The sequence below is a fragment of the Protomyctophum bolini genome (assembly GCF_963924005.1).
Source record: "Protomyctophum bolini genome assembly, chromosome: 6".
NCBI classification, from domain to species: Eukaryota; Metazoa; Chordata; class Actinopteri; order Myctophiformes; family Myctophidae; genus Protomyctophum; species Protomyctophum bolini.
The window spans coordinates 42324787-42347928 of record NC_137867.1 but is presented as its reverse complement, the minus strand read 5'-3'; the positions used below and the strand labels follow the sequence as shown (position 1 = coordinate 42347928).

The following is a 23142-nucleotide window of genomic DNA, read 5'->3' as shown; positions in this document are numbered from 1 at the left end:
AACTAAAAACAAATCCCCCGCTGGTCCGTTTCCCTTGCAGCACGGTGTCGTCTATCCTGGGAGCGTGGTTGGACCAGTACTCGGAGGACTTCTGGACTCCTCCAGACTACAGCTGTCTGCACCAGCTCATGTCCTATCTACACCTGCACTTCCCCGGGTCGGACCTGGAGCGCCGCTCGCGCAACCTCCTGGCCCACTTCCACCGGCGGCAGCAGTGTGAGCCCGATCACAACGGTACAGTGTTGACTGTGTCGACTAATGGTGCGTTCACACACAGCCTCGCGTATAGCGATACTAATATCACTGCATGGATATTGGTCTCGCGTTTAGCGAGACTAATATCACTGCCTGCATATTAGCCTTGCGTTTAGCGAGACTAATATCACTGCCTGCATATTAGCCTCGCGTTTAGCGAGACTAATATCACTGCCTGGATATTGGCCTCGCGTTTAGCGAGACTAATATCACTGCCTGGATATTGGCCTCGCGTTTAGCGAGACTAATATCATATTTGCATACTGGTGGGCCCTGGTTGGTTATAACCTGTGTTATATTCCACACGAATCTGGTTGGTCATATATCTGCCCGGGGTGATATATGCTTTGCAAAGGCTGGCTATGTGAGGCTAGCGGCTCACGTGAGGCATATGCAAAGATGCAAATATGCAAAGATCACAGCATGCTGTATTCGCGTGTGGCCGTACTAGTGATGTGTGTCAGCAAAGATAACTTTATCCTCCAGCTCCATGTTTTTGTCAGCCAGAACAGGGTGGAGGAAAAAAAATGTGGGGGGGGGGGGGGGGGGGGATATATATTTAAAAAAAATAACAATTTGATTGGTTTGCGCTTCGCTGGGTCATTGCAGCTACACTCGTAGCTTTGCATCTGGAAGTTGAACCCATAGCTCAGCTTCCATTTTTAGCATTGCAGCTTTGTGTCTTTTGCAGCAGCATCTGCCCCGTGTGAACGCACCATGAGACTATGACGAAAAATGTTCTTCGACTACCTTTTTTTTCTCCACTTGACTAAAACTAAATAACGACTGACCTACGATGACTAAAAAGCCCTAAACCACGCCAGAGGGTTCGCCATGCAACTCCTTGCAACATGCAACTTCTTGCGGCTACTTGCAACCATTATTCCCAATGGCAACTTGCAAGGAGTTGCGTTGGTGTGGTTTGTTTTGTTGCGAGGAGTTGCAGCGGGTGTGTTTTGGGCCTAAGACTAAATATATTGACATTTTCGTCAACAAATAAAACTAGACAACATTTTTACGGAGGGACTAGTGGCCAAGAGATCCAGTAGAACTAAAAGAAAGGTCATTTATGTTTGGTTGCATGCTGAAAATAGCAACGAGACACGTTGTGAGCTTGTTGATCGGCAGCATACCAAAATACATTTTAATTTGGGATTTGCTGTTGGGAAGAATACGCTATTGAATATATAATTCAATATTGAGCCCTTATATAGTTCATGAGTTATTGAGTCCTTATATAACTCAATAGGCAATTGTAAGCTATTATAAGCATGCGACGCATCAAAAGGCCAAGTATGATCTTCAAATCCAATGGAGAGAGGAGAAAAAAAGAAAAGAAAAATACTGTATGAACAATGTACATTATACATACATGGAGTAGGGGCAGGAAAGCTGTTTGCAATAAAATAAATGGTAAATATAATAAATGCTAAATGTTGAACTATTCTCAGTTTTTTTACTATGTACATTTTTGAAGACTAGCGACCATGTTGTAGGAACTTGAGGATTGAAAAAGAAGGAAAGAAAGACAAAAACAATTGAGATGTTCATCCAGGGTTTGTGTTTTTGTATGTATTTCTTTTACAGGGGACCACATCGGCTGTCCTTTATATTATATTACAGTTATAATATATTATAATTATATTATGTTACAGGGGACCACATCGGCTGTCCTTTCGCTACACAGGAAGAGAGTGGCTTTGAGGATGAACTTCCTGCTTTCAGCTTCCTGTCGTTTGACCCCATCATGGTGGCGGAGCAGTTCACACTCATGGACGCTGTAAGATATCTCCCCTTCCCCTAAATGCCTGCTGATGTATATGGATTCGTTATGATGTCCCCACGGGGTGCATACTTAGTTTAGACTAGTCATTGGTTAGACATGGGTTAAGGTTTGGTTTAGGTGCGTGCTGCCCCGTGGGAGGTTAGGTTTAGGGTGAGGGTTTGAGATAGGTTGTAGTTGTAGGACTAATGACTGGTCTAACCAATGACTAGTCTAAACCAAAAACTGTCTAAACTCACACGTCGTACTGCATCCTGTCATCTCTCTCTAAGGACCTGTTCAAGAAGGTGGTTCCGTACCACTGCCTGGGCGGGATCTGGTCCCAGCGGGACAAGAAAGGGAAGGAGCACCTGGCGCCCACCATCCGCGCCACCGTGGCCCAGTTCAACTCCGTCACCAACTGTGTCATCACCACCTGCCTGAGCAACCCCACACTGAAGCCCAACCAGAGGTCCCGGCTCCTGGAGCGCTGGATAGAGGTGGCCAGGGTACGGAGAAACCTACCAGAGGCAGTGTTTGTTTTTTTGTCAACTTAAAACTATGACGAAAAATGTTCGTTGACAACCTTTTTCCCACTGGCGAAAAAACGAAATGGAAACTACATGAAAACTAAGCTGCAATGACTAAAACTAAAGACTAAATATATACTGTCGATTTTGTCGACAAATAAAAATACTAAAATGTTAGGAAGGGACTAGTGGACAAGAGATCCAGTATAAGTTAAAGACAAGTTTCAGCAAGTGTATTCCAAGTCATTCCAACAGCATTTTAGTCGACTAAATCAACTGTAGATTTAGTCGACAAAAACTAGACTAACACTAAAACATTCCGGGTGACTAAAATGTGACTAAAACTAACTTAGTAGTGGACCTGTGTGTGCAAACGAGTTCAACCTTATTGAGGGACAGTCAGTCACTGACCGATGGCAGGACAGTCAAAGAGCAATGTGTTGTATTGTTTTCCAGGAGTGTCGCATTCTAAAGAACTTCTCGTCGTTGCGAGCCATCCTGTCTGCACTGCAGTGCAATGCCATACACCGCCTGAAGAGGACCTGGGAGGAAGTATCGAGGTATGACGGAGCGATGGAAGTGATTTAAACATGTTTGAAAGTGAAATATCCGTTTTAGAGATTCCATTTAGACCTGAGAAATGATTCAACAAATACCTTGACGGTTTTCTGAAAAAAATGTTTCCATGACAGTGGTTCTCAACCTTTTTCACGTCAAGGACCCCCAGAATTATCTGTATTCGCCATCTGAAAATATGTAGTTCCAGGGACCCCCCCCCCCCCCCCAGAATCAAATATTTGAGTTAAAAACGTTCGCTGTAAAAAATATATATTCAAAGATTTGTGCAAAGATTGTTCAAAACTAACAGATCTACAAGCTCATAGTGTGGCACTCGGTGCCGCGCTATGAGCTTGTATATCTGCTATTTTCCAATAGCTAAAGTATAACATTATGATTGAAACACCAAAAGCGTTCCCGCCCCATAATGGGTGAAAGGAGAGGTGAGCTAACGCCGGCCTCATTCTGTTCAACAGGGAGAACTTCCGCACCTTCCGTGAGCTGTCGGAGATCTTCTCGGACGACAACAACTACTCTCTCAGCCGAGAACTGCTGGTCAAGGTTGGTCAGACAGGACAGTTACTCTTACGGAGTAGCGCCGGTCAAGTCATTATTAATCTCACGCTTAAACCCATTCAGACCTGAGGCCGGTTCAGACGCGTTTCACACAACATCTCAGAAGGTCGTCGCTCAGACTAGACTTGGCCATCGTGCACACGTGCACGTCATGACCATCGTCCGTCCCAGATAATAAAAACGTCTTTGATCATTTTCAGGGTGACCCCGATGCATTTGTGAGCACTTTTTTTTGTCATCAAAGTTTTAATGATTTTTACAATAATACAAATAATACAATACAAAATACACATGAGTTACACAAAAGAAAAATACAAGAAAAAACGAACAAAGACACACAACTAGCAGTCAAAAACTACACCACCCCTCCACATTCTGTTGTTGACAATAGTGATTATATAATCTGTAATCTATTACAATTACAAATTGTTAATGCAACCATCCTTTTAATATACAAATAAAAGTAGTCCCATTATTTCATGGAACTTTCCTTTGACATTAACTTTGAACCCCTCAAGACCTATTCGTAGTCCAGTTTTCGGTGATAAGGTGAGCACCAAAAACTACAACATGATGTCACTGAGGTGGACCCCGCTCACAAAAAACAGAGAGATCTCTGTTTTTACTAACCACCGTTTAGGTGGTCACCTCTTCACCGAGAAGTATGAATAGGCCTTCACTTTGCTACACTAGTTCCCAAACACTGGGTCGTGTTCCATTTGTGGGTCATGGACAACTTTTTTTTAATATTATTATTTCAAAGGACAAAAAATCTAAAACTGTCATGAATTAAACACAACATGCAATGATATGTTTCAGTCATTATGAACAGATCTAAGAAAAATCTAAGAAATTCCATGAATTAGAAAACAAATGTTTAAGAAGTAGTGAAAACTAAACGAAAACTATCTTCAAGCTCGAAGCGCGGCGTGAAGCGACGGCGTCGCTAGCTTGTAGATCTGCTGTTCTCACTAGATCGGATCCCGGGGAAAACATCACATTTCTCTTTTGGGAAAGGTTGGAATCAGATCATCGATTCCGACCAGCCCTCCCGCTCCGTCCCGTTGTGTCGAGGAGGAGCTCCTGTTTTCCAAACAAACAAATAATCAATCGCCCTGCGTGCGTTATGTAAAAATCTAACTCTGAAAGTGAAACGGATAAGATACTGTAATATGACCTGTCATCATTGAAGCACATCCTCATATCTATCAGAGCACAGCTGCACTTCAGTTGGGCCCGAATGAAACAAAATCTATAACTGAGCAAAGAAAAAAACATCCTGCACCGTGTTTAGGAACATGGTGTGTCCTGTTGGGATACAACATGGAGCTATCACTCAGTGTTCCATGGCTGGGTGTTGAGCAGTTGATAGAGCTGTTTTCCTCTGTGTGCAATGGGCTCCGCATGCACACACAGAATAACTCTTCCTACTTCCGCGCCATTTCCCTACTTCCTTCACAGGTGGTACCGATGAGGCTAATTAAGGCTCTGTTCCATTTAGTGTGCACTGTGCAGTGGTCCCGGGCCCCTCCCCCCATTTGGAACCCACTCAAGGACACTTTGAGACCCACTGAGGTAGCAGAGTGTTTCCAGTGAGCCAACACGCACAATAGCAGGGGAGGCTTACTTTGGTCCGACATATCATTGGTTCAAAGGAGCATTGGTCCGACTCGGTTAGGTTTAGGTGTGCTGTGCTGCCCCGTGCTTGCTGTTATGGTTAGGGTGAGGGTTTGGGTTATGGTTAGGGTGAGGGTTTGTGCTAGGTAGCAGCACCCTAGAGTCTTTTTGACCAGAATGGAACAGAGCCTCCATTAGCATCATCGGTAACACCTGTGAAGGAAGTAGCGAAATAGGCCCAAGGTCCTTCCAAAATGGCGTGCTTGCAATATGCATAGAGCCCATTCAAACCACGTTGCTGACTGAGCACAATAAATGTACGGAAGTGTGTTCAGGGACGCGATGACAACTGAACAGATTATTATTGTTCTAACACGACATGCTATTGCTACAGTATCAGCATTTAATATTCAACCTTTCACACAGGGGTTCTCAACATGTGGGTCTCGCGCAGACCCCTCAGGGGGTCCCGAAATTATTTTGGGGGTCCCCAGAAGATTTTCCCTGGTATAATCAAGGAGTGTGACATGCAAGGCGTGGAAGGAATATCCCAAAGACTGTAAAAAAAATGGGACGCAATGCCTCTCTGCTTGGCACTACAGCATCAAGGGTTGGATTGGGGGTTAGTTAGATCAACTACAAATTATTCCCGAGCGCGGCACAGCTGCGGCTCACCGCCGCTCCAAGAGATGGGTCTAATGCGGAGAACAAATCTCGCATACGGCAATGTATGTGACAAAATAGTAGGACTTTTAACTAACTTAACTTTAACATGCACTCCTGTCTGGTGGTGGTGGCAATGATCAGTAGTAAAGTTTCTTTTTTGTTGTTGAAAAGGTCAAGGTCAAAATTAGCGCCTTCATAGTCAGGAAGGGAGGGAACAGGAGAAGCTTTGAGTTAGGGTTTTCGTATCATGCATGGCCCTGTACCAGCCTGCTTACGGCACGGATAACCAACAGCATAGGCCAGTTATCATACATATTTGAAACTGGGTTTTTTTTTCAGGCAGGAATTGCATTCTTTCCAGATCAGAGACAGCTATAGATTCCATTCTCTTTGATGGAGTCTACAGGGAATGTGCTAATTCAGTTCACAGCAGCAGAAGTTCTCCTTCTGCACTTCACTTCACAATGGATTATTCATTAGGTGGAGTTTATTTAGAATCATCTCCCCGTCTCTTGCTTTGGATCAGGGTTCCTACTTCCTACAGTGTTTGGAACTGAAGTATGGGAATTAAATTGCATTCTTTTTGGATCGTGGGGCTTCAACAAAAATGTAATAAAAGTATGGTATAAAAACGTCACAGGTGAGGTGACCTGTGCTGTTCCGTCCGTTTTTTATTTTGTATTATTCAAATGTGAGTTGCGAGCCCCGCCTAGTTCTTGTTCTACATCATTATTAGGGATCAGTGTCGACTAAAACTAAGGTGAAATCTTATCGTCGACTACCTTTTTTCACTGCCAAAAACTAAATGAAAACTAAGCTACGATGACTAAAACTATACTGACAATTTCGTCAACGCATAAAAACTAGACTAAAATGTTAGGAAGGGACCACTGGACAAGAGATCCAGTATGTCATTTTACACGCGTGCTGAAAATAGCAGATCTACAAGTTTGCGACGCGTTGTGAGCTTGTAGATCAGCTATTTTCAGCGAGTGTAAAACAATTTAGTCGACTAAATCAACTGTAGATTTAGTTGACTAAAATCTTATGATATTTAGTCGACTAAAACTAGACGAACATTAAAACAGTCCACTGAGTCCAGGTGACTAAATGAAAACTATTGAAGAGACTATGACTAAAACTAAAATCAAAATGTGCTGCCAAACAACACTGACAGGGATATATATGGCATAGCGGATATCACTGCCCAGACCACTTCAATACACCTACACACAATCCTTCCACTACTTCTACACATTACTATTATACAGTATAACGGCACCGAAGAGAAAGCAGAAAAACTGTGAGTCGAACTCGGAAAGTATACCCAGTGCTGATTGGTTCCGGCTGAATGCTTCACAATCCTGCAACAACCAAGGGGCTCCCCCCCCCCCCCCCCCCCACGTAACATGAGCTCCACAGCTGGGCCTGACGACGCTGTGCACAAAGCAGTGGAGTGGAGAACGCAACTATGTCGTACATTTACAACAACAAAAAATATTCCAGTAAACTTTTGAGTTACATTTACTTGACTTGAGTATATCCATTGATACATAAAAACGTCTGCTCCACTACACCTCAGAGGATGAATACAATTTATAATTTACGTCAAATACTTTGACGATAAAAGTATAAAATACTTTGTTTTTGTTTGTTTGAATGCAGGCCTTTGACTTGTACCACAGTATTTCTACATTGTGGTATTGTTACTGTTACTTAAGAACAAGTAAAGAACAAGATGTACTTGTTCTTTTACAAGTAGTACATCTTCAGCCACGGTGCAGATGGAGCTGTTCCAGAACATGCGTACGCCCTCGGGTTGACAGCGGCAGGGACGTGCAGAGAGTGTTAGAGAGGCAGGGGCTGACATCCCGTAAGAGGGCAGTTTTGGGCAAAAATAACAGATCTACAAGCTCTCAACGTGACGCAGAGCGACGCGTTGAGAGCTTGTAGATCAGCTATTTAGCGGGCGCAACCCAGCACGCTTTAGCTAGCTAGTGGAGATGCGGTGTAACGACCTGGATTTCCAAACAAATTCTTTCAGTGCCAAATGCTGCGTTCCAAGTTCAGGAGACTTCGGAGAAAAAAAAGGAATTCTCCTGAATGCTGCCTTCCTTTCCGGCATGGAAAGGAGTGGCATTTAGCATTGATTTCACCATCAGTAAATGCTGAATTCGTGGTCTGGAAAGGGCAGTTGTTTTACAGACGGGTAAAAGGGCAGGGGACTGAAGCCCCCCCTTTGATGTCTTATGTGTGCACGTCCCTGTACTGTACGGCGGTGATGTGGCTCACCAGGCTCTACTGCACGGCGGTGATGTGGCTCACCAGGCTCTACTGTACGGCGGTAATGTGGCTCACCAGGCTCTACTGTACGGCGGTGATGTGGCTCACCAGGCTCTACTGTACGGCGGTGATGTGGCTCACCAGGCTCTACTGTACGGCGGTGATGTGGCTCACCAGGCTCTACTGCACGGCGGTGATGTGGCTCACCAGGCTCTACTGTACGGCGGTGATGTGGCTCACCAGGCTCTACTGTACGGCGGTGATGTGGCTCACCAGGCTCTTATCTACACCTGCCACAAGCTTCTGACTCCTGACATCATCGAACGGGGGGGGGGATTCCCTCGGGGGCCCAGTCTGCCCTGGGTGATTCCCTCGGGGGGGGGGGGGGGGGGGGCCCTGCCCTGACGTAGCCAGACTTATCTGCCTTTGCAATGCGTTTGTCTGTCTCTACACGAGGATAGGGCTATTCTGGTAACACTCTGGTGGTGACAAGTAGTCAGGGGGTGTCAGGTTCCAGCTGTTAAGTGGTTCAAGTACAGGTTTCCCCAACACACCAGCGTTTTCGTCGACCTTTTTTCACTGACAAACTAAATGGAAACTAAATGAAAACTAAGCTATGATGACTATAAGACTAAATATATTGACAATTCCATCAACAAATAAAAACTAGAGTAAAATGTTAGGAAGGGACTACAGTGGACAAGAGATCCAGTATATATTTTTTACTCTCAAATCCTTGCTTCTGGGAGGTCCCTGACTGGAACGAAATATTTTGAGTTGGGGGTCGGAGGCCAAATACATACAATAATTTTGAGCGTCCACAGTGAAACGTAGAAACGCATGGTTTTTCTCCGAAAACTGTCTCGGGTCTTAATGGGTTAATTAATGTCCATGGGTAACATGTCTGTTTTATTGGCACAAGTGATAATTATTATGTAATGTACTGTATATCTACGGTATATGAAAATGTTAAGAAGGGTTGCTTGTGTGCGTTCTCTAATGTCTCTGTATCCTGCTGTGTGTAGGAGGGAACCTCTAAATTCGCCACTCTGGAGTTAAACCCCAAGCGAGCTCAGAGGAGGCACCAACAGCAGAGGGAACTGGTGAGTGTGATTTTTGTATTAATAATGTTGTTTATTATTATTATTATTATTATTATTAACTTGTCTATCCAGGGATGGCTGCCGCCTGTGCATGCGTTCATTTTCATTCAAACAGCTGTACGTCCTGGGATTCTCTGTCCGTTTACTGCTGGCCAATGAGCAACTTCCCCTGGAGCTATTTTGTGAGAAATGCCTTAGACCTGACAATTTAAAGAAATTCTTCAAAATCATGACAGTTTTCTGTGTTGTGTTTCTATATCAGTGGTGCTCATTGCTCAATATTTCATGTCAAGGATCCCCAGAATTATCTGTATTTGGATCGTAGAGTGAGAGGGCTGTATTTTGCGTGTCTTAAGTACCAGGTCTTATTACCTAACTTGAGTAAACTAAAGACCTGGAGGCGTGATCAATGCCATTTGGCTATTCTGAGTGGCCAAAAAGCATTGATCACGTCTCCAGGTCTTTAGTTTACTCAAGTTAGGTAATAAGACCTGGTACTTAATGTGGTTTTATCATTAACTCTGTTCCCAGGGAGTGATGCAGGGAACCATTCCTTATCTGGGGACCTTCCTCACTGACCTGGTCATGATGGACACGGCTATGAAGGATTACTCTGAGGTAAAGACACGTTTAGAAATAATGACAATGATAGCGTTACGGGCGGCTGTGGCTCAGGAGGTAGAGCGGGTCGTCCAATGATCCGTGGGTCGGCGGTTCGAAGCCCTCGGGCAAGACACTGAACGAACATGCGTCGCTGGGTGCGAGCTCGCCACCATTGGTATGTGGGAAGTGAGGACGCTGGCGTCGACTGTTTGCCCCCCTTCACCTCCCAATATATGAATGAATGGACCATTGTTAAAGCGCTTTGAGTGCTTAGAAAAGCACTGCAAAAAATGCAATTCATTCATTATTTTAACGACCATGGAGGCTAGTCGTCTCTGTCTGTCTGTCTGTCTGTCTGTCTGTCTGTCTGTCTGTCTGTCTGTCTGTCTGTCAAAACAAAGTGTATGCACGCTGCTTGCCTCTAGGCCACGGTAGTACCGCTGCAAAGGTCTTTCACATCTTGAAATGTTCTGTAACTTTCATGTCATAATGGAGGTCAGTGAATGAATGGGGCTTAGCCTGGTAAACCCTCCCGGGCGCAGAATTTAAATTTAATTTCTATTCTGCTGCAGAAAAATCAAATGAAATGCGATGTCTGCGACCGCGCCGACCAGGGTCGCTCACAATGCCTAAATAAATGGTGCCAGGGTAGCTCACCATGCTAAATATATGGTGCCAGGGTAGCTCACCATGCTAAATAAATGGTGCCAGGGTAGCTCACCATGCTAAATAAATGGAGCCAGGGTAGCTCACCATGCTAAATATATGGTGCCAGGGTAGCTCACCATGCTAAATAAATGGTGCCAGGGTCGCTCACCATGCCTAAAGAAATGGAGCCAGGGTAGCTCACCATGCTAAATATATGGTGCCAGGGTAGCTCACCATGCTAAATAAATGGAGCCAGGGTAGCTCACCATGCCTAAATAAATGGTGCCAGGGTAGCTCACCATGCTAAATAAATGGTGCCAGGGTAGCTCACCATGCTAAATAAATGGAGCCAGGGTAGCTCACCATGCTAAATAAATGGAGCCAGGGTAGCTCACCATGCTAAATAAATGGAGCCAGGGTAGCTCACCATGCTAAATAAATGGAGCCAGGGTAGCTCACCATGCCTAAATAAATGGAGCCAGGGTAGCTCACCATGCTAAATAAATGGAGCCAGGGTAGCTCACCATGCTAAATAAATGGAGCCAGGGTAGCTCACCATGCTAAATAAATGGAGCCAGGGTAGCTCACCATGCCTAAATAAATGGAGCCAGGGTAGCTCACCATGCCTAAATAAATGGAGCCAGGGTCGCTCACCATGCTAAATAAATGGTGCCAGGGTAGCTCACCATGCTAAATAAATGCAGCCAGGGTCGCTCACCATGCTAAATAAATGGAGCCAGGGTCGCTCACCATGCTAAATAAATGGAGCCAGGGTCGCTCACCATGCTAAATAAATGCAGCCAGGGTCGCTCACCATGCTAAATAAATGCAGCCAGGGTAGCTCACCATGCTAAATAAATGGAGCCAGGGTAGCTCACCATGCCTAAATAAATGGAGCCAGGGTAGCTCACCATGCTAAATAAATGGAGCCAGGGTAGCTCACCATGCTAAATAAATGGAGCCAGGGTAGCTCACCATGCCTAAATAAATGGAGCCAGGGTAGCTCACCATGCTAAATAAATGGAGCCAGGGTCGCTCACCATGCTAAATAAATGCAGCCAGGGTCGCTCACCATGCTAAATAAATGCAGCCAGGGTAGCTCACCATGCTAAATAAATGGAGCCAGGGTAGCTCACCATGCTAAATAAATGGAGCCAGGGTAGCTCACCATGCCTAAATAAATGGAGCCAGGGTAGCTCACCATGCTAAATAAATGGAGCCAGGGTCGCTCACCATGCTAAATAAATGGAGCCAGGGTAGCTCACCATGCTAAATAAATGGAGCCAGGGTAGCTCACCATGCTAAATAAATGGAGCCAGGGTAGCTCACCATGCTAAATCAAAATGTTCTGCCAAAAACAACACTGGTATTTAAACATTGCACACTACGTGATTATAACTCTGCCTAACGTCTGTCTGCCGTTCTGTCTTGCAGGGTGGCCTGATTAACTTTGAGAAGAGACGAAAGGTACGTTTGTTCAGCTTCTGTTGCTTTAATCTATGACTGTTTGATGCATTTCCTAAGGGAAGGACAGTTTGGGCATTTCTTGTATTAACAAAGTATACTATAACAAAGCACTAATTTATCAGTATAAAACTGCTAAGGTCTTGTACAAGTTACAATAAAATGCAGTATTTTAAATATATATTCAATCATTCAAATAGAATGACCCATTTATTTACTCATCGTGACCATATTGTGATAGTTTTTGGTGTATTTTGTTAACCAATTTAAAACACCCCCGCTCTACGCTACGAGCTTGTAGATCTGCTATTTTTCAATAGCTAAAGTACAACATAATGCTTAAAACACCAAAAGGGTGAATGGGTTAAGTCACTGGTTCCTGAACAGTTGGTCGGGACCCATTTGTGGGTTGCGCGCACATTTTATCTGTAACCTTATTTGCCGGTCCCGGCTATTTTTACAACATTTATCTGTGGAAGCTAGTCAAACTAAATGAAATGCCTCAACTCTTCCAAGTACAACATCTGATTATTTTGGGGGGTCTCCGGTTCAAATATGATTATTTTGGGGGGTCTCCAGTTCAAATATGATTAATTTGGGCGGTCTCCAGTTCAAATATGATTACTTTGGGCGGTCTCCAGTTCAAATATGATTACTTTGGGGGGGTCTCCAGTTCAAATATGATTACTTTGGGGGGGTCTCCAGTTCAAATATGATTATTTTGGGCGGTCTCCAGTTCAAATATGATTACTTTGGGGGGTCTCCAGTTCAAATATGTTTATTTTGGGCGGTCTCCAGTTCAAATATGATTACTTTGGGGGGTCTCCAGTTCAAATAGGGGGGTCTCCAGTTCAAATATGATTACTTTGGGGGGTCTCCAGTTCAAATATGATTACTTTGGGGGGTCTCCAGTTCAAATATGATTATTTTGGGGGGTCTCCAGTTCAAATATGATAACTTTGGGGGGTCTCCAGTTCAAATATGATTACTTTGGGGGGTCTCCAGTTCAAATATGATTACTTTGGGGGGTCTCCAGTTCAAATACGATTATTTTGGGGGGTCTCCAGTTCAAATATGATAACTTTGGGGGGTCTCCAGTTCAAATACGATTATTTTGGGGGGTCTCCAGTTCAAATATGATAACTTTGGGGGGGGTCTCCAGTTCAAATACGATTATTTTGGGGGGTCTCCAGTTCAAATATGATAACTTTGGGGGGGTCACGGCCTGAAAAGGTTGAAGACCACTGTTCTGAGTATAACAAAAAGGTTGTAATGTGTATCCTCTGCTGCCCTCTGCAGGAGTTCGAGGTGATAGCACAGATCAAGTTGCTGCAGCTGGCATCCAACAACTACAGCTTCACTCAGGACAGCCACTTCAGAGAGTGGTTCTCCTCCGGGGTGGAGAAACTCACCGAGGCAGAGAGGTCAGTTCATGTTCTCCCCATGTCCCAGTGTATTTTAGAGAGGTTCTCCTCCGGGGTGGAGAAACTCACCGAGGCAGAGAGGTCAGTTCATGTTCTCCCCATGTCCCAGTGTCTTTTAGAGAGGTTCTCCTCCGGGGTGGAGAAACTCACCGAGGCAGAGAGGTGAGTTCATGTTCTCCCCATGTCCCAGTGTCTTTTAGAGAGGTTCTCCCCCGGGGTGGAGAAACTCACCGAGGCAGAGAGGTCAGTTCATGTTCTCCCCATGTCCCAGTGTATTTTAGAGAGGTTCTCCCCCGGGGTGGAGAAACTCACCGAGGCAGAGAGGTGAGTTCATATTCTCCCCATGTCCCAGTGTCTTTTAGAGAGGTTCTCCCCCGGGGTGGAGAAACTCACCGAGGCAGAGAGGTGAGTTCATGTTCTCCCCATGTCCCAGTGTCTTTTAGAGAGGTTCTCCCCCGGGGTGGAGAAACTCACCGAGGCAGAGAGGTCAGTTCATGTTCTCCCCATGTCCCAGTAATCAGAATGCAGATGTTCTGTCCTAATTTCTGACTTCACCAAGAATCTCATTTTGAATATTAACGCTTCCAAAGAGAGAGATCAGACTTGACAGCGCGAGGTATAGTAATGGAACATTATACGTCCCGGTTTTGGGGGGAAATGTAAGGCGGGGCTTTTCAGAGTAAGAAAAAAATTGTCAAATTGTATAAATATATATATAAAAATATATATAAATAAATATATATAAAAATATATATATAAAAATATATATATATTTTTAATGTGGGTCTAATGGTCCCTGCACACTGAGCGCATTTTTGGGATTTTTAGCAGCGATTCTCCATCGGTTTTCCGAAAAACGCGTCCAGTGTGCAACCACCTTTAATGTGGGCACCCCCGGACGTCGCTATTTTGAAAGAATGAAAGGTCACATAATGTGTTCATTGTTCCCACAGCTACAATCTGTCGTGTGAGATCGAGCCTCTGTCGGAGTCGGCCAGCAACACCCTGCGGGCCAAGAAGAACGGAGGCATCATGAAACGCTGGAGCGAGTAAGTGTCACGTGGCATTAACCCGTTTTTGTTATGCTTTAGCTATTGAATTTTTTTTTTGAAAACCACTGACATAGAAACAGCTTTTTCAGAAAACTGTCAGGACGTAGAAGACATTTTTAGAATCTGATCTCAGGTCAAAATGGGTTAACCCGTTTTAGACCTGAAAAAAAAGGCTACTAAATCCTAACATTTCTGGAAAAAAAACCTATGTATTTCTATATCAGTGGTTCTCAAACTATTTCATGTGAAGGACCCCAAAAATGATATGTAATTGGCCGCCGACCACAATCTGGAAATATATTGTTTCATGGATTTGAGTTAAAAACTCTGAAAGAATATATATTCAAAGATTTTTGCCACATTTTCACGACTTTTCGAAAATGGCAGATCCACGAGCTCGTAGCGTGGCACTGAGTGCCGTGCTCCAGACTTCCTTCTCCAGAGCAACATTAGTAACTTCCTCCTGGGGGATCCCAATTCCCGAGGCGTTCCAAGGCCAGTGAGTCGATGTAATCCCCCCAAACTGCGCCTTGGTCTGCCCCGGGGGTCTCCTCCCAGTGGGACGTGCATCGAAGACCTCCCTAGGGAGACGCTCGAGAGGCATCCTGACCAGATGCCCAAACACATTTTTTTATTTTATTATTATTGTGCAAACCAGCGTCTCATGTATCCCCCCTGCGTGTTGTTCTACGTCTCTCTCTCTCTCTCTAGTCGTCAGCTGACGGAGGCGGGCTCGGGGGGCGGGGCGTCAGGCTCCCATCACTCCAAGTCGTTCGACCACTCCCACTACAGGCCGTACCAATCGAGTGGAGGAGGGGGCGGGGGCGACAGCGGCGACGCCCTCAGCGTCACCTCGGTCAGCTCCAGCGGTTCGGACCTGGAGGATGTCAACGCCAGCTTCCTGTCCGACTCGCCCGAGGGACACGAGAGGAAGGTGAGGGAACAGGAAGAGGAAGCGGTGTGACAGATCGCAGCCATGAAACCCTTTCCCCTTCCTCCTTTACAAGAATAACCTTGACCTTGTATAGGCTCCATGCCACATACGCCATTTTGGAAATGACTCTTCCTACTTCTGGGCTAGGAACAAAATGAAAGGAAAAGACACGAGTGGACGCAAATCTCGCACCGGAAGTTCCATGAAACCTTTGTCATTTTGTTGAGCAATATTTAAAGAAGACATATAACACATTATCGTCTGCTGTGTTGCTTTTCGATGTGTACAGTACAGTACACTACACTGTCATTTTATAGAGTTATCTAAAGAGCACAGACTGACCACCGTTTCCTGTCTGACAACCAAATGTCAGAATACCTCAGAGACCGAAGCGATACCTGCCGCTGTTTAGATGCCTCAATAAAATGATGTACTGTGCACATTGAAAAGCAAGTTATTAGAAAACAACCTGTGTTATGTCTTCTTTTTGTCAGGTGAAACCACCTGACCTAATGAAAGCTCCTGAAAACTTCGACCTGTTCTAGCCCTAGTTTATTCCTGAAAAAGGTAGCAATGGTTCCTAAATAGTGTTTGTTCATGAGCCGGTCCAGCCGGCTCCATCCTCTGCCATGTATTTCATCAAACCTCCGGTCCGAGCTTTGCCACCGCAGAGCGTCATGGCGCAGCCCTGGCACCCAGTGACGTGAGCTCATGTTCCTTCCTTTCATTTGGTTCCTAGCTTCCGGGCCACTTCCGACCTCCTTCACAGGTGTTACCAATGATACTAATTAAGGCTCTGTTCCATTTAATGTACAGTGGTTCTTCTCAAACCTTTTAATTTCAAGGACCCCCATAACCCCCTTGTACACTCTCAGTTACACACACCCGTACGGGACCATTTGGAACACACTCAAGGACACTTTGCGACCCCCTGGTGTAGCAGAGTGTTTCCAGTGAGCACAACATGCACAACAGCAGCACCCTGACTCTGTTTGAATGAGAATGGAACAGAGCCTTCATTAGTATCATCCTTGGTAACACCTGTGAAGGAAGTCGGCCCAGAAGTAGGAAGAGTTATTTCCAAAATGGCGTCCGTGCATATAGAGCCCATTGTCTGGAGGCCAGAACGGGACAGAATTCCAGCTTTTCACACCAGTAAGGTCGTTAACTAATTACCCGAGATGCTGACTGCAGCATCATCCATCATGAGCAAATTATATAGGATCTTGTCTCAGTCTGTCTCTCACTTGTGGTACAAATGGTTTCCTCAAGTAGTTCTTCTAGTCTTTCCTTGTCGTCGGACAGTAGACAATTTACGACTTAGGCATTTAGCAGACGCTCTTGACCCAGAGCGACTTACAGTAAGCAAGGAAAACACAAGCTAACAATAGAAATTGTAATCTAGGATCATAGGTATTGGGTAAACCGAGACCCTAGCATTATAGTCTAAGCAGTATTCTATAGAAAAATCGATAATCTGTACATTGAATTGAACGTATCGTATACACACTATAAGATGCGGCAGAAGATTGTGGGAGTGAGTCTGCAGTTCTAACTGCAATGGGAAGTTCATTCCACAGTTTGGGAGCCAGAAGGCAGAAGAGTCTGGGACATGTGGCGTGTTGTCCCGGGTGTTTTAGTGAAGGGAGAAGAGTCTGGGACGTGTAACGCGTTGTCCCGGGTGTTTTAGTGAAGGGAGAAGAGTCTGGGACGTGTGGTGCGTTGTCCTGGGTGTTTACCCAGGGTAACTGGACTAAGCTCAAGAAGTTGTTTACAGCCAGGCCCTGCTCATAGAAAATGTCATGGTAGGGGTTCAATGCGTTGTCCAAGGGCACTTCAGCGGTGGTAATTTTAACGTGCCGTTCCGGCGATACGAACTAGCGACCTTCCGATATCAAGACCGCTCCGCAAACCGTTCGGCCACCGCTGCCCCATGTGGAGACATGTGGAGCGTTGTCCTGGGTGTTTTAGTGAAGGTGTAGTACAGCGTACATGTGCCTACTATCATTCTGAACACTTTATCTTTGGGCTGTGGGTTGACTGTCTCTTTCTCCCCTGTTTCTTCCTCTGTTTCTAGACCTCTACACCCTCAGTAAAACATTCAGTCTCGGCTTTGGGGAGAGAGGCCCAGGTAGCCGACACCACCTCTACGGTAGCTTACTTTCATTCTTCCATACTTTTCTACTTTCCCACTTAACTGTGTCCAGGGCTATTCAAAGAAACATTATACACCACCATGTTGTAATACTGTAGGTTGGATTTCAGTGGTGGAAAAAGTACTCGCATTTATCAATACTGCAATGTAGAACTAGTCTGTTACTAGCTTGTAGATCGGCTATTTTCAAATGACTGAAATGTATATAGGGCTGAAGTGTTTTTGTAACATTGATCAAAGTAACTATTAACTAAAGATTTTCAAATAAATCTGGTGGAGTAAAAGAGTACAATATTTGTAAAATTGCACTTAAGTACAGTACAGTAGGAGTACTTAAGTGCACTTAAATACAGTACTAGTAATGTACTTAGTTGCTGTCCACCAATGAGTGTCTCTTGCACGCACGTACGCACGCACACACGCACAATATATATACATAATATATACAGTATGTACAGTATGTCTTTGCGACTAACTCTTGAACATTCTGGACACACCAGCTGCACACGGCGTCGTGCCTCAGTAGTGGCGGCGGCGGCGGTGTCCCGGTGCAGGGACTCCTCCTCGGTAGGACGGACCACCACCGTTCCAACCCCCCTCTCCTCCTGTGTCCTCCCCTCCAGTTCTGGGAGTGCACGTCGCTGTCCTCCCTGGACACCTCGGGCATGGGCTCCGGCAGCACGGGTTCGGGGGGCTCGGGCTCCGGCTCCGGCTCCTCCTCGGCCTCCTCCTCCTCGGTCTCCTCGTCCACGCCGCTGTCCCAGGCGTCGTCGGCCATGACGACGGCGTCCTCGTCGCGCTCCCACAAGCGCTCGGTGTCGGCCGTGTCCACCTACTCCACGCTGTCGCTGCCGCTGTACAACCAGCAGGTGGACGACTGTTGCATCATCCGCGTCAGTCTGGACGTGGAGAACGGCAACCTCTACAAGAGCATCCTGGTGAGTTTGTGCCAGGCTCTCTCCTGGTCACTTTTTCTGCAAGATGTGCTTTTAAGTGTGTTAAAATAACATTGAAAATATCCCCTAGTTACAAGTACCAAGTCGCCTTGTATTTAAAAACAAAAATGTGAGATGTTTTATGTTGGGTTGTGCCCCGGGTTTTGCACTCTCAAAATAGCAGAGCTGCAAGCTTGTAGATGGGCTATTTTCAGCATGCAACCAAGTGTAAAATCAGCCATTATGACGCCATCATGTCTGCTTCCTGCCTAAATACTTTTTTGCAGACAAAATAAACTCTAGATTTAGTCTACTAAATCGTTATGATATTTAGTCGACTAAAACCTTATTATATTTAGTCGATATAAAACTTTTCAGATGACTAGGCCTTTCTGTATGGCCTTTAAGAGGATAAATTGTTCACATGTGTTTAAAGACAGAGGATCTATTTCCACTCCCGACGATATATTGTGATACTTGAAGACTTCTAGAGTTATGGGAATCCATTATGGCAAGGAATTATCTCACGTTTGTGACTTTTGACCATAATATGTGACCAAATTTGACTGAGGGACTGCCATTGGATTTTTTTTGAATTTTCGTTTTTTCATGTCATATGAAAGCAGGGAATCATAGCTTCAAATTGACATATTGGTTGTTCAGTTTGACCCACACGTTTTGGACGTTTTTATAGAGTAATGTCTTGCAGAGAAACAGCGAGTTGAGAAAACAGGCTTGAAAGGTTCACTTCTTCTCGTCTATAACATTACACCTAGCTACATGTTTAAGCATTTATTTCATGTCGATTTCAGCTCTGACACTTATTTCACAGTATGTGAAGAGTCTGCCTGTGCTATTAACTCATTTTGAAAAGCTGGAGCTTGCGTGATGGCATATTTAGCTTTACCTTTAGTGCTGTGAGTCAGAGGTTAATTGACCCAGACAGTGGGACCCTTTAGTGCTGTGAGTCAGAGGTTAATTGACCCAGACAGTGGGACCCTTTAGTGCTGTGAGTCAGAGGTTAATTGACCCAGACAGTAAGACCCTTTAGTGCTGTGAGTCAGAGGTTAATTGACCCAGACAGTGGGACCCTTTAGTGCTGTGAGTCAGAGGTTAATTGACCCAGACAGTGGGACCCTTTAGTGCTGTGAGTCAGAGGTTAATTGACCCAGACAGTGGGACCCTTTAGTGCTGTGAGTCAGAGGTTAATTGACCCAGACAGTGGGACCCTTTAGTGCTGTGAGTCAGAGGTTAATTGACCCAGACAGTGGGACCCTTTAGTGCTGTGAGTCAGAGGTTAATTGACCCAGACAGTGGGACCCTTTAGTGCTGTGAGTCAGAGGTTAATTGACCCAGACAGTGGGACCCTTTAGTGCTGTGAGTCAGAGGTTAATTGACCCAGACAGTGGGACCCTTTAGTGCTGTGAGTCAGAGGTTAATTGACGCAGACAGTGGGACCCTTTAGTGCTGTGAGTCAGAGGTTAATTGACCCAGACAGTGGGACCCTTTAGTGCTGTGAGTCAGAGGTTAATTGACCCTGACAGTGGGACCCTTTAGTGCTGTGAGTCAGAGGTTAATTGACCCAGACAGTGGGACCCTTTAGTGCTGTGAGTCAGAGGTTAATTGACCCAGACAGTGGGACCCTTTAGTGCTGTGAGTCAGAGGTTAATTGACCCAGACAGTGGGACCCTTTAGTGCTGTGAGTCAGAGGTTAATTGACCCAGACAGTGGGACCCTTTAGTGCTGTGAGTCAGAGGTTAATTGACCCAGACAGTGGGACCCTTTAGTGCTGTGAGTCAGAGGTTAATTGACCCAGACAGTGGGACCCTTTAGTGCTGTGAGTCAGAGGTTAATTGACCCAGACAGTGAGACCCTTTAGTGCTGTGAGTCAGAGGTTAATTGACCCAGACAGTGGGACCCTTTAGTGCTGTGAGTCAGAGGTTAATTGACCCAGACAGTGGGACCCTTTAGTGCTGTGAGTCAGAGGTTAATTGACCCAGACAGTGGGACCCTTTAGTGCTGTGAGTCAGAGGTTAATTGACCCAGACAGTGGGACTTTGAACTGGCCTAAGACTGCGAGGTTGTGTCGTTTCTCAACGTTAAGCCTAATGTTTCTGCCATGCCGTCGGCCAGGTGACCAGTCAGGACAAGACGCCAGCGGTCATCAGGAAGGCCATGATCAAACACAACCTGGAGCGAGAGAAGACCGAGGACTACGAGTTGATGCAGAAAATCGCTGAAGACAAAGGTAGTGTTCTTTAACTCCCGGAGGACTAATTCCACCAATCAAACCACAATAAAGTCCTGTTGTAGAGAATGTTTTGGAGAGCGGTTACTAACGGTATTTTGGATAATCTGGGAAAATGAGCTTGTTGTATTTTGAACAGTACCACACTGCAGTAATTTGGAATTTTGCTACCTTTTTGTTTTGTTAAGTGGTGACATGCTGCCATGTATCTCATAGTCATCGGTAGGCATGTAACGATTCACTTAACTCACGGTAAGAATAAAATCCCGATATTAGGTTCATGATACGATTTTTCATGATTTTTTTTAAATACAATTTTTATTTTCCAGACAAAATTTAAAAACTATTAATATATTATTTCTCTTACACAAATCCAGCGGTTTTCAGACAAATGACCGAAAACTATTTTTTTATGAATATTATTTATCTTACACAAATCCAGCGGTTTTCTTCTTTTTGGCTGCATACAGCCCTTTGCGCACGTTTCTTTCCTTCCAGGGAGCAACATGGAGTCCACCGTATGCGGTCTTTGCTTCCTGTCCGCTTTTAATAGTCCTTGCCATTACCGAGGATATTTGTCAAACCTGCTGTCTCAATGCCTTAACATGTCGCCTCTCCTCTCCTCCTCAGAGCTGCGGATCCCAGACAACGCCAACGTGTTCTATGCCATGAACTCCACTGCCAACTATGACTTTGTGCTGAAGAAGCGAGGCACGGCCCGGCCCATGCGCGCCAAGAACGTGGCCAGTTCCACACTGCCTCGCATGAAACAGAAGGGCCTGAAAATCGCTAAAGGGATCTTCTGAGGGTTGCTCCCACCCCACCTCCACATCCCCACAACAATTCCCCCCCCCCCCCCCCCCCAATCCCCTAAAAACAAACTTTTATCTTCAGGTTGATCTGCTGGGGGCTGGCTATGCCTTCTTCGCCACACACCCTTGGATTCTGACTAAAATCTGAAGGATGAGAGTATTGGGAAAGAGCCAAGGACCAAGGACACCGCGTTACCTGTGGATTTTATCCAGGAGCTATAAGGAGTTAGCGCTTACTAAGAGCTACGCCAAGAGGACCTATAGACTTCAAAAAAGGAAAAAAAGGCTGAGATGTTCTTCTCAACACTGGTTTGTTGCTCCCGCATTCAGAGAGAGAGCTCAAGCAGAAAGCTGCCGTTTGACCTTCTTCTCACCCTCCCCGACTAGTTTCAGCGTTTTCCTCCGTGCTTTGTTCACGGCTCGACGGGACGACGCGTCACGGGAAGGGAAAGGAACACTGAACAGTGAACACTTATTATTATTATTATTATTATTTACACTCTCCGTTAACATTGTGTCAACAACAAGCCAGTGCACAGGAGCGCCACCCGGGGGTTGGCCCACGGTGTGACGGGACACTAGCGCGGGCCAGGACTCTGGTCGGTCTGGTGACTGACCGATGCCGTGGTGTGTTCAAACTGCAGACGAGCAAACCGTGGCACGTCGTGGGTCCAGAGCTTATTGTGAAGCTCGAACAGTTTACGGTCGATTAGCTGCCAATGTTCAAAATAGGTCAAGTTAAGTGAAGTGGTCAGTGCTATTTCAAGCGTAAAGGAAAAAAGAAAACAAGTATAAAATGGAGTCGGAATCCATTTTGGAACAGCCATGAGTCTCACATGCCACTGTTCTTCCTTTCACTTTCCTTTGTTCTTTCTTCTTTTTTTTTATCATAACCACTACACTACACTACACAGAAAAGATGTGGTAATGAATGACCATGGTCAGCTGGCGACAAAACATGTCGGAGACGAGAGAGTGTGGGAAATCTCCTTCGGATTTGAGTAAAGGATCACTCACTCGCTCGGCGGTGTCTCTGGTGGCTCAAGTACTGCTACTAGCCCATTTAGACCTGAGGACGATTCCATAAGATGCCTTCTAAACCCTGACAGTTTTCTTGTTTCTGTCAGTCGCTCTCATACATTTGGCCGCCGACCCCCATCTGAAAATATGTTGTTCCAGGGACCCCCCCAAGAAGCAAAGATTTGAGTTAAAAACCTTCGCTCTGAAAGAATATATATTCAAAGATTTGCACTACATTTTCACGTTTTATTTTAAATAGCAACCTACAAGCTCATAGCGCGGCACTCTGTGCCGCGCTATGAGCTTGTAGATCTGCTATTTTTCACTAGCTAATGTATAACATAATGCTTAAAACACTAAAAGGGGTTCCCGCCCAAAATGGGCTAGGAGCGGGCCGTGACCATTTCTTCAAACAAGAGGGTGATTCCGCACTCACGTCCGAGACGAGAACAAAACAACGGCAGCAAATTGTGTGTGTATATATATAATCATTTCAA

The 23142-nt window shown here is 45.3% G+C and overlaps 1 protein-coding gene across 9 annotated transcripts in view; it reads left to right on the top strand.

Annotated features, from left to right (window-relative positions):
• The window catches only part of LOC308317473 (ral guanine nucleotide dissociation stimulator-like), a gene marked incomplete at its 5' end in the record, with an annotated part of 69976 nt that extends 47082 nt beyond the window's left edge, over window positions 1–22894 (top strand). For 3 of the 9 annotated variants that reach the window (XM_080766501.1, XM_080766496.1, XM_080766503.1), the window contains 15 exons: window positions 41–261; window positions 1911–2035; window positions 2311–2526; window positions 3004–3107; window positions 3582–3666; window positions 9273–9350; window positions 9882–9968; window positions 12036–12068; window positions 13365–13489; window positions 14443–14538; window positions 15253–15475; window positions 17553–17627; window positions 18131–18568; window positions 20699–20813; window positions 21444–22894. In XM_080766501.1, the coding sequence (XP_080622627.1) occupies window positions 41–261; window positions 1911–2035; window positions 2311–2526; window positions 3004–3107; window positions 3582–3666; window positions 9273–9350; window positions 9882–9968; window positions 12036–12068; window positions 13365–13489; window positions 14443–14538; window positions 15253–15475; window positions 17553–17627; window positions 18131–18568; window positions 20699–20813; window positions 21444–21619 (2197 nt within the window). In that variant the 3' untranslated portion in view covers window positions 21620–22894. The remainder of the gene's footprint in view (window positions 1–40; window positions 262–1910; window positions 2036–2310; window positions 2527–3003; window positions 3108–3581; window positions 3667–9272; window positions 9351–9881; window positions 9969–12035; window positions 12069–13364; window positions 13490–14442; window positions 14539–15252; window positions 15476–17552; window positions 17628–18130; window positions 18569–20698; window positions 20814–21443) is intronic. The other 6 variants (XM_080766504.1, XM_080766500.1, XM_080766499.1 and 3 more) reach the window with 4 other exon arrangements.
• Between the last annotated feature and the right edge of the window lie 248 nt (window positions 22895–23142).